The sequence below is a fragment of the Carettochelys insculpta genome, chromosome 8 (assembly GCF_033958435.1).
Source record: "Carettochelys insculpta isolate YL-2023 chromosome 8, ASM3395843v1, whole genome shotgun sequence".
NCBI lineage: Eukaryota > Metazoa > Chordata > Testudines > Carettochelyidae > Carettochelys > Carettochelys insculpta.
Window position 1 is genome coordinate 13958330 of NC_134144.1, and position 14741 is coordinate 13973070.

Consider the following 14741-nt stretch of genomic DNA (forward strand, 5'->3'; position numbering starts at 1 on the left):
ATCTTTGGTTCAAAGCTGCTATTCATCAAGATCACAATTTTCAAAATGGCCACTGATTTGAGGTGCTGGCATGAAATACTTTAGGTTTGATTTTCAGAGGGATTGACCTCTTCTGCTGCACAATCCCAGGGGCATCAGTAGGAGTCCTGGAAGCTCAAAATGTATGAAAATGAGACATATGTTTTCTCAGGCCAATGAAAGGCTAAAAGGATAAATATGGCCCAGTCTGGCCTTTAGAGAGGAGCTGCTAGCAGCAATGTTGGGAGGATGTTGATACTACATGGACATCTTTCCTTTTCTTACCTCTCCACTGAACTTTCATGACATTGCTGGTTTTGATTTCCTTCTGCACCATGCAACAAGTAGGAGTATAATGTACCAACCTGTATTAGCTAGCACTTTTTGCCAGTTGCAGTCACAGGAAAGCACCAGAATAATTTTGTCTTGTGTTTATCAACATGAAGAAAACAAGCAAAGATACCCATTGCTTGTATTGCTAATTGTGTTCTATGGTGATGTTCACAGGTCTGGCACAGATAATGCAACGGAGAGATGGTGAATCTTACCTTTTGATGCCAGATTGAGGACAGAGTGGCCAACTGCTAGGACAGGGTTCAGATCCCAAGTTGAACCTCTGCTTGCAATATGTCCCCCTAAGGACTTTAAGACACAAAGAGATTATTTTAATTGTTGTCTTAGCCATACGTAGCACTATTGATCAAATCCCAGGGTCCCATTTTTAGGGATATTAAGAATATAAGGTAAACTATTGTTTAAACTGAACTGAAGTTTCATAATCAAACTTCTCTAAATGATCATTTCCCTCTCATTTTAATTTAAAAACTCATGGAAGGTCCTGACCGATAACCCCAGCTGAAAGAAACCTACATCACCCTGGGTAGGTGGACCTGCCCACAAAAATAGAAATGGCCACTTTTTCAGATCAGAAGGGAGGAACCACAAAAGAAGTAAGACAACCGAGTTTTAATGAGAAATGGAAGGGTGGGGAAATGATGCAAAGCAGTTCATAGTGAGGAGACGTAAAGGACGTCTTTACACTGAGCTTCCTTGCAGTAAGCTGACAAGTATATCACTGCTTATCTGGTAAATTCAGCTATTGTTTGTTCACTTCAGTCGTAGCTGATGCAGACACCAGCTTCCTGTTTTCCAGGGGTGCCCAACCACCATTCTGCCCTGGCCCTGCTCCCTCTCCAACCCTTCTCCCAAGGCCCCAAGGTGCTGGGAGGGAAGAGGAGGAGTTGATTGACAGGCCACCAGCAGGCAGGAGGTGCTGGGTGGAGCGGTGACCTGGCTGCCAGTGGGTGTTAAGCACCCATTCATTTCCTTCTGTAGGTGCTCCAACCTGGTTAGAGGTGCCTTGTGAAAGGCTCTGGATGGCCATGCACTTCTACCTGATTCTGAAGGGACAAAGATAGTCTCAGACATATTCAGTCCTTGGCTCCTTTGCTGAAAAAAGTGCCAACTACAGCAATGTGGAGACCTGCCCATTGGTCATGGCAGAAAGCCCCAGGTTATTTCACATGAGCTATTGGGTGGTAATGCCTTTTAGATATTATCACCCTGGACTGGATTTCAGCTGGTTGCCTTTGGGAAGACACTGAAATGCTGTCCAAGCCCCAAAGCCAACCAGCTAGCCTCAAAACATATTCTACAGATTTGTAAATGAAGATCATAGCTATATAGTTTCAGTGCAGGTCTGTGTACAATAATCATTGAAAACATACAGCCAAACTCCGGATCTGTTCTCCAGCAAGGGTTTTCAGCTGCAGCAAGAGAGCACGGAAAATCTTTGTCTTCTCCTCTGGAAGCTCCAGGACTACCTTCATCAGGGTGTCTCTGAGCTGGGCCAGACAGCAGGCAGCACCCACCACTAGTCCTGAAATCCAATTATTATAATTGTGCATTAGGAGGAGCTCACACATTACTTGATCGCAACTGCACAACCTGACCATGGAAACATTGCTTCTATTGTCAGTTTTCATGAGGTACATCTCACTCACACAAACATACAGGGTGATTTTCTCTGACCCGGACACTGAGGTTGTTATTCAGGCAAATTTCTATCAGGCAAATAGCAGTTTGACTGAGACTCCAGAACCTGGCCCCATGGGCCTGACCCAGAACCTATTTCAGTCAATGGAAACAATGCCATTCATTTCAATGGATGCTGGGTCAGGCTCTGTTTCAGCAGAGATTTGTAGAGCATTTTAGAAGCTTACAGTGGTTGTAACGATCCCTCCCTTCACTAAGGGGATCCTCTCTTACCTCTTACCAAGCTCTACAATAATCAGACAATTGTGAGGATGTGCGTGGTGTAATGATTTACAAATACCTGTATTTCAATTCATCCACCAGTACCAGCTCAGCGTCAGTTCCAGAGCTAAGCAAAATGCGGATAGGGAAATAATTGTAGTAAAAAATCCCAGTTTGTCTGATTTTTATAAACAGCTTCATCCAGTGTCTCTTTGAAAAACTGGGACATCACATACATCTGCTGAACATTTAATTGTATGATACATATTAATATGTGATCTAATGGCGCAGATCTTCAGTTGATGTAAATCAGCATCCATGGAACTATGCCAGCTTGGACCAGCTGAGAACCTGGCTCAGTGACACCAAAGGAAATCTTTCGCCATGCTGGGTCAAAGATCCATATATAAACATCTCCATATAGGTTGTAGGCATTGCCAGATGTGATGAAGGTGGGGGGGAGTGCATGTGTGAGACTCAGGCTGGATGTGTGAGACAAGCAGAGCAGCTCCCAGCAGCTAAGGATGACCCTGCGGCTATAACCTAGGCTGGCAGGTAACACCTCAGCCCTGAACAAAGAGGAGGGAGGAGCCGAGCTGGTTTTGAATCGGGGGCGGCAGTTAGAGGCTAGGGGGAGAGGGAGCTGGAAGGCAGCCAGCCTGAGGAGGGGGAAAGCTACACCCCAGAGGGGCACCCCTCGGGCTCCTCTCCCCAGGACGGGTTGGAATGACTGTCTCTGTCTGGTGTACTGAAGCTTCTGTGAGAAACTCGGCATCTGTTGCCTAATAAACCTCCTGTTGTACCTGCTGAATGAAAGTCACTCCTGCCAGCAGATGGGGTGCAGTGCACGGGGACCCCTGAACCCCATCACACCAGACTAATAACCATGTGCAGGGCAGCAAGTGACCAACTACTGCAAGGAAGTGGCTCAGGAAGGCTACAGGGACCCTGAGCAGCACTCCAGCCAATGTGTGAGGGGCTCCTGGTGGGGAAGCCAATCAAAGGTGAGCTTGCTGGAGCAGCCCTGCACATGAAGAGCTACTCCAGCAGAGCTGGATCTGTTGAGTTCTGACCAGGGAAAGTTTAGGACCAGCTTCCAGGACTAGCACCTTAGATAAGGTAGTGCTGGACAGGCTAAGAGGAGTTTGGGGAAGGTCCCAGTCTAAGTCCTCACAGAATGCGGGCCCTAGAATAGGGGCTCAACAGGTGCAAGAGGGCAACAGGGGAAGTGGCCCAGGGAGTAATGCAGTGCAGGGAAGAGACAAGGAGGAGCGGACAATGCTGATGCCTGAGGGTTCCTGGGCTGGGACTCAGAGAAGCTGATAGGCCTGAGTTTTTCCACTCCCCCTGCACCAAGCCACACCAACTCTGGTCAGTGGGGGTTCTGGCTTGCCCCTGAGCTCAGTAGCCAGATACAAGCTGCAGCTGGCTACAGTGTGGGAGCCCTGAACAAAGACTGCAGAAAACCCGCAGAAGGGGGCAAGGAAATGTAGTGGGCACTGCCAGAGGGCAGTGTCCTAAAGGGGATCTGGCGCTCCTGGGAGTAACGGGGTCCTGACCAAAGTACAAGATAGAACAGGGAGTGATGGCAGATGACACACCAGCCAGATGCAGGCACCTTGCTGGAAATAAGTCAAGCTAATTCCCTCCTCAACCAGCAGGAGGCACTGTGGCAGTGAGCTCACCCTGTGACACTATGACAAAGACCTTTGCAATTTGCACAAAAGGAAAAAAAAATCAGAGACAGGACCTGCCTGCTGAAAGCTGAGGGAAAGATGCCTTGAGCAAAGAAATTTCTGATGGCAGAGTCTCAGAATTTGAACTTCTGCATCCTGTTCTCCCCATAAGGTAGGTATGCTGACAGACTGAATAGTGGTCTAGGGCATATGACTTAAAGATGCTGATCACCTATGGGACCTAATAATACATGAGAGAGTTTTTAGGCAAATCCAGGACTTACCACGGTTTGTATTACTCACAACATGCAGCTCTGGAATCCTAGTTGGATGGATGATAACAGAATGGTGAACACCAGCAAGTTTCATCTCAAGCCCTGAAGACAGGGAATTATAACAAGATTGAAGAAAAGCAGAAGAGAACAGCTGTGCTATATTTCCAGAAGTACGAATGTATCTAAAGATGTGAGCATTCTTCCTGCCACCAAATTTTCTTACCTTAATTTAATTGTGTCCCTGACCCCATCCCTGACCTAGTCACCCATTACTTCATGCTTCCATCTTTCACCAACTCTGCTCTGGCTACGTCTACACTATGAGATACAATCGAATTTAAAGGAGTTAGCTCAATATTAAACGTCACCGTCTTCACTGTAAATACCATTAGCTCAAATTAGGGAGTCCTAATACTGATAACAAAATGTTGATATTACCGGATGGATATAGCATCAATTTTGAATTTAAAATTTCGTATAAAGGCTAGTGTGGAAGCGCCATGTCTTTAATTTGAATTTGTTAGCTTACAGAGGTGTCCTGTATGTATCCCACAAAGCTACAAGGTGACCCTCTATGTATTGTCACTTCCTTCTCCACTGCTTTCCATCCAGGTGTGCAGAAAGAAGGTCACAAGAAGCCTGGGAATTTTTGATTGAATTAGAATTTGAATTTAAATTCTCCAGTGCCCAGTGCCTGCAAATACAAAAGTCCGGAAGCTTGGCTAACAGAACCGGCCAGGGGTGGACAGCTGCCAGCCGCTACACCAACGTCCGCAGCAGGTGCGCAGCTGATGGAACTGGGCGGGGGTGCACAGGGCTGATGGCATAGCTGCCAGCCTCTGTGCCAACGTCCACAGAGAATGCACAGCACAGGAGACTTGGGCAGGTTTGGGGGAGGTCTGAATTCTGTTACTGGGTGCTCTGAATTCTGGGACGGTGCTTTGCATTCTGGGATTCTAACATGAAACACCCACAAGCAACTGGGGCTAAGGCACTGTGGGATAGGTACCCACAATGCACTGCTCATGCTGTCGAACTCTCGCAAAGGGCAATGTAGATGCAGAAACTTGACACAGAAAAATGATGGGTTGAATTTCAAGTAGGTTTGTGGACACTTAAATTCTAATTCATAAGAATGAGGTTAAAATTGAATCTATTAAAAATTGAATTTATCTCGTAGCATAGATGTAGCCTCAGCTCAATAACCCTTAGGTGTCCTTCTCCCATCAGCATCTCTCTGATGGTTGCGACATTACCTCCTGTGACAACCCTCACTGACTTCCTGACTAATAGATTTTCAAAAAGGAGTTGTTAACAAGCTGTGCATACCATATATATAGTAATATGCCTACTTCCTCCCTCATCCTCATGCCTAGCCCTGCCATTTAGGGCTTCACTGAAGTCCACAAAAATCAATGGACTTCTCTTCAATGGACACTGGATCTGACCTTTAAACTATATTGTATGCTCCCAAGCGCCTATCACTTTGGCTAATTGGGTGTTATACTGAGAAATAAAAAAGTTTCTATAGTCAATGAGCAGGGCTTCTGAACATTAAAGTCTCTTGAAAAATTTTGGACTCAGTTTTGCTCTCACAGTGTAAACAAATTCACAGATAACAGCTCAGTACCACGCTGGAATGCCTTTTAATGAGATGGGGTCTTATTCTACCCACTGACACTACTTCCCTGGGAAAAGCATAGGTTCAGGCTCTACACTCCACCCCTGTATCACCTCTGAAATATTCTCCCCTGTTTCTACACACATATTCTGGAAATGGTCTATCTCAAGACCTCCTCAAGATTTCCCTCAATCAATCTACTCATCCTGATCTCTTCTCTGCTACAGCTGCTGCTCTCTTGACTTTACTGTCTTGAACTATAAATCAGTAACAATAAAATCTGGCTATAATATTGAGGAACCAGTAAGATGCTTCCCTTGTCCTTTCAATATGGACCATGTCCTTTGTTGTCCTTGTAGCATTCTAACTGAAGCCATAATCCTTCAGGCTCTTACTGTGAATGGGTATTACTTCATGCAAGCCATTTCAGTGAAGTCAATGGAAGGGGCTTAGTTCTGTAACCATGGAACCATTAGATCAGGGTCCCAGTCCCAGCTGGGTTATTGACATGCCATGTGAACATGGGTAAGTTAACCAAACCTGAATATTCAAATGGAGAGTCTAAATTTGGGTACCTATTTTTGGATGCCCAGGTTGAGGCACCAAAGGCCTGATTTTCAGAGCACTTGCAAATTCTGTTGACTTCAACTGGATAGTAACGATAACAAAAGAGGCCCTCTGACCCTCCATACCCACACTGGTGTTCCCTACAACGAGAGGTGCTTTGGGGTACTTGGCCTTCAGATCCAGAAGTTCATAAAGGTTAGCAGGAGAAATCCATGTTGTTCTTTCCCCATGGAAAACCAGAGTTCGTTTTGGCTGTTGCTGAGCCATTTTCTGTAGGGGAAATGACAGACGTTAAGTGCTCCATGGCTAACAAAGGTATTTGTCAGATAGTATAAAGTAGAACAAAAACTCTTTCAAATAACTGACAATAGGGAGTTACTCACCTTGTGCAGTAACAACTGTTCTTTGATGTGTGTGTCTCCATGGGAGCTTCAAGTATGGTGACAGATAATCCTCAGCACCGCAAATCGGAGCTTGTTTAAGCAGTTGCTAGTCAGGCCATGCATGCGCATCAGGCATCCCATGCTGCCGTCAGTTTGACAGTTGAGCATGGCACAACCCCTTCCCCTCAGTTCCTCATCCACCACAGAACAGACACACTCCAAGTAGCAGGGAGGAAGAGAGGGGTGTAGAGCACCCTCGGGGACAGACACCTCAAAGAACAGTTGATACTGCACAAGACAAGTTATTTCCTTTTCTTCTTTGGGTGATGTGCCCATGGGTGCTCCACATACGGGTGACTACCCGCAGTGTCCCCTGTGGTTGGTGGGACATGGAGGTGCTGCTTAATGGCAGCAGACAGAACCGCTGTAGCCACTGCTGTATTGTTTACCAATTGGGGCATGATTACACAACATTTAGTGAATGTGTGATCAGAGGACCATGTGGCTGCAAGTAAATGTCTTGTAGTGGCACATTTTTGAAGAATGCTGTGAATGCTGCCATAGTAGAATGGGATGGGCTCTTGGTAAGGCTAGTAATGGTTTGACAGAGAGTGAAAGGCACTGGAGAATGCAAGTCCTAATCAATTTTGAAATTCACTGTATCAAGATGGGGTTGCCCACTGAAAGGTCAGTCATAGCAACAAAGAGTCATGGGGTCTTCAAAAACTCTGAGTTCTGTCAATGTAAAATGCCCAAGGTCTCTGTAAATCCAATGAATGCAGCATTGCCTCCCTGGGAGAAGGTTTTGAGAAGAATGCAGGCAGGACAATGGGTTAGTTGGTATGAAAGCTCATGCTGACCTCTGGGAGGCACATCAGATGTGGCCTCAAAGTCACTTTATCCTTCCTGAACATTGTAGAGGATGGACCCTCCATTAGTGCACCTATTTCACTGACTCTCCTCATGGAAGTTACATCTACAAGAAAGAGAACTTCCATGGTGAGTAGAGACAGAGCATACAAACCATTGGCTCGAAGGGTGGCTTCATGAGAGCAGTCAATATGAGATTTCAGTCCCATGTAGGGATTGGCACCGTATGAGGTGGATAGAGATTGTGAAGACCTTTGAGGAACCTCTATGATAGTGGCTGTGCGAATACAGAAGCCCCCTCAATTCATTCATGGAAAGCTGAGATGGTGGTGGCCAGGTGGCCCCTGATCAAAGAGACAGATAATCCATCGGTCTTCAGGGTGTGTAAGTAGTCCAGAATGGTTTATATTGGAGCTTCATTGGGGTGGACTTGTGTCTGCTGACACCCGGAGATGAAATGCTTCCATTTCTGCAGGTAAGTCACACTGGTGAATTGTCTCCTGCTGTGCAGTAAGATGTCTTTCATCTGTTCAGAGCACGGAACCTTGTGGTCATGGAACCATAAAGGAGTTATATATGGAGGTATGGTGACAGTGGATATGGGTGACGTAGCTTGCCCCTGTTCAGGAATAGGAGGTTGTGTCGATGTGGCAACAGGTAAACTGGTTTGAGAAACAAGTCCTGAGGGGTTAGAAACCAAATCTGCCTGGGCCAAGCAGGGGCTATCAAGATAACCCAAGCACTGTGAAGCCGAATTTTGTGCAACACCTTGAGAATCAACAGAATGGGAGGAAAGGTGAAATATGGTGGTTTGTCTGATGTGAGGTTCATCGTGCCCGGATCTCCTTCCCAGTCCCGTTTGACAGCAAAATTTGGGACATTTGGTGTTGCTCAGTGTTGCAAAGAGACCTGTGGTGGGATAGCTCCATTTGCATAAGATGTTATCTTCGACTGCTGGGTGGAGTTCCCACTTGTGGTGAATTGTAAAGTTGCAACTTAGGGCATCTGCCATGGTTTTGTTGGCCCCCAGTAAGTATGTCGCTTTGAGATTGACCCTGTGTCTTATACACCAAATCCAGAGGTACTGCCCCTGTGCACAGAGAGCTGGAATGCACTCCCCCCGGCCTGTTTATGTAGTATAGAGTGGTTGGTTATGGCAGAGGCAAAGTGCCTGCAGGCATTTCTGATGGCTCTGAGTTCCAGAATGTTGATATGTAACAGAGCCTCATGTGGCAGCCATTTGCCCCATACAGTTTTGCTTCAGAAGTGTGCTCCCCAGCCCATTAGTGAAGAATCTGTGGTAATTTGTGTGGCAGGCTCTTCCTATAAAAAATGGGATTCCAGTTAAGAGGGCGTGTGGACATGTCTACCATTTGAGTGACGGCAGTACTTGCTTGGACACAAGCGCCCGTTTATGCAATGAATGATGTGTATGTGCGTAGATGGAAGCCAGCCGAGGCTGTAAGGCATGGAAGTGGAGATGTGCATACTGTACCACATATGTGGTGGCTGCCATGTACCACATGAGTTGAAGACAAGTACAAACTGTAGTGGATGGGTTTTCAATGAAAGTGAGAACTAAATCTCAAAGGGTCTGGAACCTGTGTTGCAGAAGGTATGTCCTGGCTGATGTGGCATCAAGCCTTGCTCCTATGAATTCTAAGTCCTGAACTTGGTTGAGTGTTGATTTGTGTTCTTTGACTAAAAGCCCCAGTAAGTTGAACAATCCCTTGGTTCTAGTTATCATGCCGATTGCCTCCCCTGGAGAATGATCTTTCAGCTAGCAGTTGAGATGAGGAAAAATTGTCAGTCCCTGTTGCCTGAGGTATGCTGCCATGACTGTGACGACTTTGGAGAAGACCAGTGAGGCAGATGACAGGCCAAAGGGAAGGACCTTGTATTGAAAATGGTTTCCTCCCACTGTAAATAGAAGGGAATGTGTGTGATGGATGTATGGTTATGGTGGATGAAGGAAACGTGTGATGGATGTATGGTTATGTGGAAATACACATCTTGTAGGTTGAGGGCTGTGAACCAGTCCCCTCTGTCCAGTGCTGGAATTATTGAGGCTAGTGTGACCATTCTGAAGAGCTGTTTTCGCAGGAATTTGTTTAGCTTCTGTTTTTTGACTAAAAGCCTCAGTAAGTTGAACAGTCCCTTGGTTCTAGTTATCATGCAGATTTGATTGAGATCGAGATCGAGGATTGGCTTTCAGCCTCCTGTGCACTTTTGGGTGAGGAAAGACTTTGAGTAAAAGCCTGTTCCCCGGTAATGGAGCAGAAGCCCTTTCAATGGCTCTTAGCTGAAGAAGCCGTTGGATGTCTTGTTTGATAGAAAATTTGTGTGAAGTGTCCCTGAAGAGGAAAGGGGAGCTGGGGTGGGTAGGTGAGATGGAAGTAAACGGGATGGTGTAACCTGTGCATGTGATTTCCAAAACCCAGCAGTCTGCTGTTATAGTGGGCCACTGATGGATATAGGGGCGAAGCCTGTGATGGAATAGGCAGCCTTGCTCCTGTTGTTGTACAGCAATATCTGGAAGTTTGCACAGACCCTCAACCAATGTCTTAAATTTGCTGTTTGGTAACCTGAGAGCCTGAAGAGTGCAGTTGCTCAGGGTGTCGCCTCTGGATACGTTGTCTGTTCCTGGTATAATCATAGGATTTGTTCTGCTGCCAGTTACAGAATGCTCGTTCTCCTCAATTGATTTTTTTGGTTGTTTTTGTTAAAGAAAATGAAAGAAAGTAGCTAGTGGAATAACTGCTCACTAATTGAATAATGAGAGTGGACTACAAAGTGAAACAGTTTCTCTTAGGAGATTAAGTGCCTCAGGTGGCAGAGAGTTCCCTGTGTGACCTAGGGTGGATGAAAAAGAACTGACAGGAGGGGGTCAGGCTGTGCTCAACTGTCAAACTGCCAGCAGCGTGAGATCCCTGCTGCACATGTGTGGCTTGACTAGCAACTGCTTAGAAAAAGCTCCAATTTGCAGCTCCGGGAATGTCCATCACCATATGTAGATCACCTATGGGAACATCACCCAAAGAATAGCACTTTGTACTTAATTAATGTCTTCAATCTGAAGTTCCCATAGAGCTTACAATGTTACATTTAATTATCCCCATTGTACAGACATGGAAACCGAGGCACAAAAAAGATAGGTAACTTGCATGAGACTGTACAAATTAGTAGTACAGTACCTAAGTTTCGTGACATCCAGTCTCATACTCTAATTGCTCAGAAAGGCTCCCTCCATTATGGTTGTTCAGTGAGTAACCAAAGCAAAGTGATTTCATCTTAAGAACTGAGGTTTTGGCACCTTCTCTGCCTGGGCATTACATTTCCCCATGAAGTTACATAATAGAAGTGGATTGGCCTAGTGACTTTAGCAAACCATGCACCACTGTTCAGTGTGCTGTGTGCTGGTTGATGCTCTCCTTCTCAAAGATGGCTAAACTTCAGCAAGATTTAGGTTCAGTCACACCTGACAAGAGAACACTAGAGAAATTCATCAGGCCAAATCTCATTGGCTTAAGGTCCCCAAGGGGCAATTTCAGATCCAATGAGGTTCTGCTCTGAAAAATGACTGTCTGAAAAGATATTTTGGAGCTTAAGCTTTTGTGTGCAAAGACCCACTTCATCAGATGTATGAGTTGGTGGGGGGGTTCAGGGGAGAGTATAAAGAGGGAGTCTCAGTCAGGAGGAGGGCCAGAGTTGACAAGGCCTGTTCACTCATGGAGGATGTGGCCCATTATCAGCAGTTATTGTGGAGTTGTGAACATCAAGAGAGGAGGAATCAAGTCAGGTCTGTCAGGGAGGATGTGGCCCATTTTCAGTAGCTAATGTGGTGGTGTGGACATCAAGAGTGGAGAAACTGCTTTTGTAATGGGCTAACCACTCCCAGTCTCTGTTCAGTCCTTGGTTGATGGTGTCAAATTTGCAAATGAATTGCAGCTCTGAAGTTTCTCTTTGTCGCTTATTTTTACGTCTGATTTTGTAAACAAGTTGTTTGAAGTGAGGTGACCATTGGGGTCTGTAAGGCAAATCGGACTCTTGAAAGCAGGACAGTAGTGTGGAAAGGCTCCATCTTTATGGGGTATAATTTGAAGTCCTTGTGGTTGTACAAATGGAAGCATGGTGCCTAGCGCTGCCTCCTGAACCTTTATAACTGACATTGTTACATACAAAGAAAGAGCCATCTTAATGCATCAATCCCATGATAAGTCTACAAGGCTGAAAGTTAGAAACATCAAGATAATTATAAAACATACCATGGGCTACATATTAGTATACATAGTGTTTTTCTACTATGTAGCTGTATCGCTACCCCTCAGAGAGTTATTTTATGTAATACAAGAAGGAGGCAGGGAGGATTGGTGGACAGGAGAATGCCTGTTAAAATCAAATTTCCATAGGAAATTAGAATTTCTGACCTCATCACTTCACAATTTCACTTGGCATATGAAAAAATCAGGTAAAGCAGGATGCAGTTGGAGATGGTCTGTGTATCCCTCTGCCCCATGAGAACAAGATAGCTGCTGTTCTAACATGAACTAGTCTTTACAATATATAAAAGATTTTTTCATTGCCCCTTATTGACTTGAGTAGCTAGTCAAACATGGAGGTCCTGTGGGTTGTTTCAGGTGGGGGAAAAATCAACAATGGACCTATAGTTTCTTTGATGCAATCTCATTTATTTGCAAGCAGTGTACCGAGTCTTGCTTTTCTGAATATAGGAGGAATCAAGAACAGGAGACCAAGAACAGCTTTGTCACTCACAGCACTAAACTGGGTGTGTGTCTCCTATGTACACAGACCAAAACCAGTTCCACCTGCCAAAGCCCCAGGGTCTGTATTTGAAATCCCTTTGACCATGTCTGTGTTTCCACCACACTATGATTTCGTTGCTACTGCTATTGTTTCAGCTCCCTAGTTACAACGGTCTCTGCACATCTATTCTGAATGAAAGTCATGCCCTGGCCTAACCCAAAACAAGATTTAATCTAACCCGTAACACCTGCTACTGCCTTTGCCACCCCTCACACCAGGGATGTCCGCCCAGGCCAATCTGTTACTCAGGTGAGACCTGTCTCCAGGGAGGGGTGATGCACAGCATTGGGGGGGGCGTGATTTCTAAAGCATCACAGTAACGCACATCACTTTATTGTACTTTATAAAAAAAGGTGAAAGTAAGCGGATGTGCCTCAGCAGCTACCCCTCCCCTTCTACCCTCCTCCCCCCAGGGGCCCAAAACAATCCCTGTGGTCACCAGCCCCAGTGCCAGACCACATTGCCTAGCCACCCGAGCACCTAGGCTGGAGCCTGGGTTCTCACCTGGAGGTTGCAGGTGCAAGCTTAGGCCTACTGGGGCTAGGACCTCACCCACACTGCCCCCAGCCTCTGGGTGGCAAACCCAGGCACCAGCCAAGGTGCTGGGGTGGCTAGGCAAAGTGGTTGCAGCACCATGGCCAGCCCCAGGGATTGGGCAGCCAGGCAGCGTGGTGGCCAAACTTCTGTTCCCAAGCCCTCGACCCCTTGCCCTGACTCCTGCACTCTCTGCCCCCTGCCCTGAGCTCCTACACTTCACAATCCCCCGCCCTGTACCCCCACTCCCTGCCCTGAGCCCCCACACCCACAGCCCCCGGCCATGAGTCCCCCACACTCCATCCCAACCCTGAATTTTTTATAGGCATTGATGTATCACAACCCCCTCAGCCCTCCTGCCCTAAGGCCTCTCAAGGGGGGGCATGCAATACAACAGTAAGGGCTAATAATTCACGGGCCCATACAGACATTATCCCACCAGGCAGACAGACCCTTGGTCAATGTCATGTCCTCACACGGTTGCAAGGATTTGCATGTCTGTTGGATTAAGCAGATGCACATTTTACAAGAACATAGATATGTTTTACATATCCCACCCTCACCACAGTCACTCCTGAGTTTGCCAGGGGTTGTTTTGAGCAAGGCACCAGACTAGTTACACAACAGCTGAGAAGATCCTTCAATCTAATTGGGAAAGCTGGCTGCAAACGACGCTCCTTTTAGGCATGGTTCATTTAACCCTTGCATTCTCAGGAATGTGCCTTTCAAAGACAGGCCAGGGAGCGGTGAGAACATTCAGCTGGCGTAACTACATTGCTCAGGGGTGTGAAACCCTCTTGGGGAGGAGGCTTGCCTACACCTCAAGGCAGGCCCAGCAACACTAGGAATGGGATGGAGGAGACAACTGATCTGGGACCCAGTGATTCCAAAGAATGCAGCTGTCCTGGCTTCCACTGCTGCATGGGAGCTCCAGGCCCTTTAAATCATGGCCAGAGCCCTGGGTAGTGAGGTCTGGGCAGTACTAAGGGTTGGCTGGAGGGGGGCCCAGTTCTGTTCCTTCTTCCTCAGGCCCCGGCCCTTCCAGGAGCATAGAGCTGCCCCCCACCTTGCCCAGGAACCCAGCAATTCTGTTGCCCCCTGTCTACAGTAGAACTCCTCCCATCAGAGCGGTGGTGTCTAGACTGAAGTGCTACAAGGGCACAGCTACAGCATGTTAAGTGTAGACAAGCCCAGGCACTGCCACGCAAGTTTAAGAATACACAACTGTCTCTGCCTTGCTTAATATAGGCTCTACAATAGAAGGCCAGAGAAAAAAAGTAAACAAACTGCTGCATGGGTCAACCGGTTGAAAATCCAAATCGACCTTATCCTGGTTAATCACTTTCATAACGCTGGAATAAATCAAGCAATACATCAGAGACGGGCAGGCCCACAATTAATATTTGTGGATATGATATGGTTGTTTGACGCCAACATTCAGACAGAGTCTGGGAACATTTTAAGCAACTAACAAACAATGCCTCAGATTTGAAATAAGAGCCATCACCCACCTTAGTGAGTGGAAGTTTTTCCCTGCCTCTGAACTCAGGCAACCCTGCTCAGTCTGATTTAGGTAGGAACATGCCTCCTTTGCCCTCCCAACTTCCTTCTTCTCTCTTTCCAATGCCCAGCACAGCCTAAACTTCCTCCCTTTCGGCTCTCTTCTGCCCTTCTGAGACCCTCCAATAGACCACAGGGTTTGTCAAAACTGTGGGGA

General features: G+C 46.5%; 1 protein-coding gene across 3 annotated transcripts in view; it reads right to left on the reverse strand.

The window, feature by feature from the left end:
* LOC142017196 (aldehyde oxidase 2-like) overlaps window positions 1-14741 on the reverse strand; it is a 107994-nt gene that overhangs the window by 75433 nt on the left and 17820 nt on the right. For all 3 annotated transcript variants that reach the window (XM_075001913.1, XM_075001912.1, XM_075001915.1), the window contains exons 9-12: window positions 6539-6683; window positions 4235-4327; window positions 1746-1897; window positions 567-660 (exon numbers count right to left, since the gene is read on the reverse strand). In XM_075001913.1, coding sequence (XP_074858014.1) covers window positions 567-660; window positions 1746-1897; window positions 4235-4327; window positions 6539-6683 — 484 coding nt within the window. The remainder of the gene's footprint in view (window positions 1-566; window positions 661-1745; window positions 1898-4234; window positions 4328-6538; window positions 6684-14741) is intronic.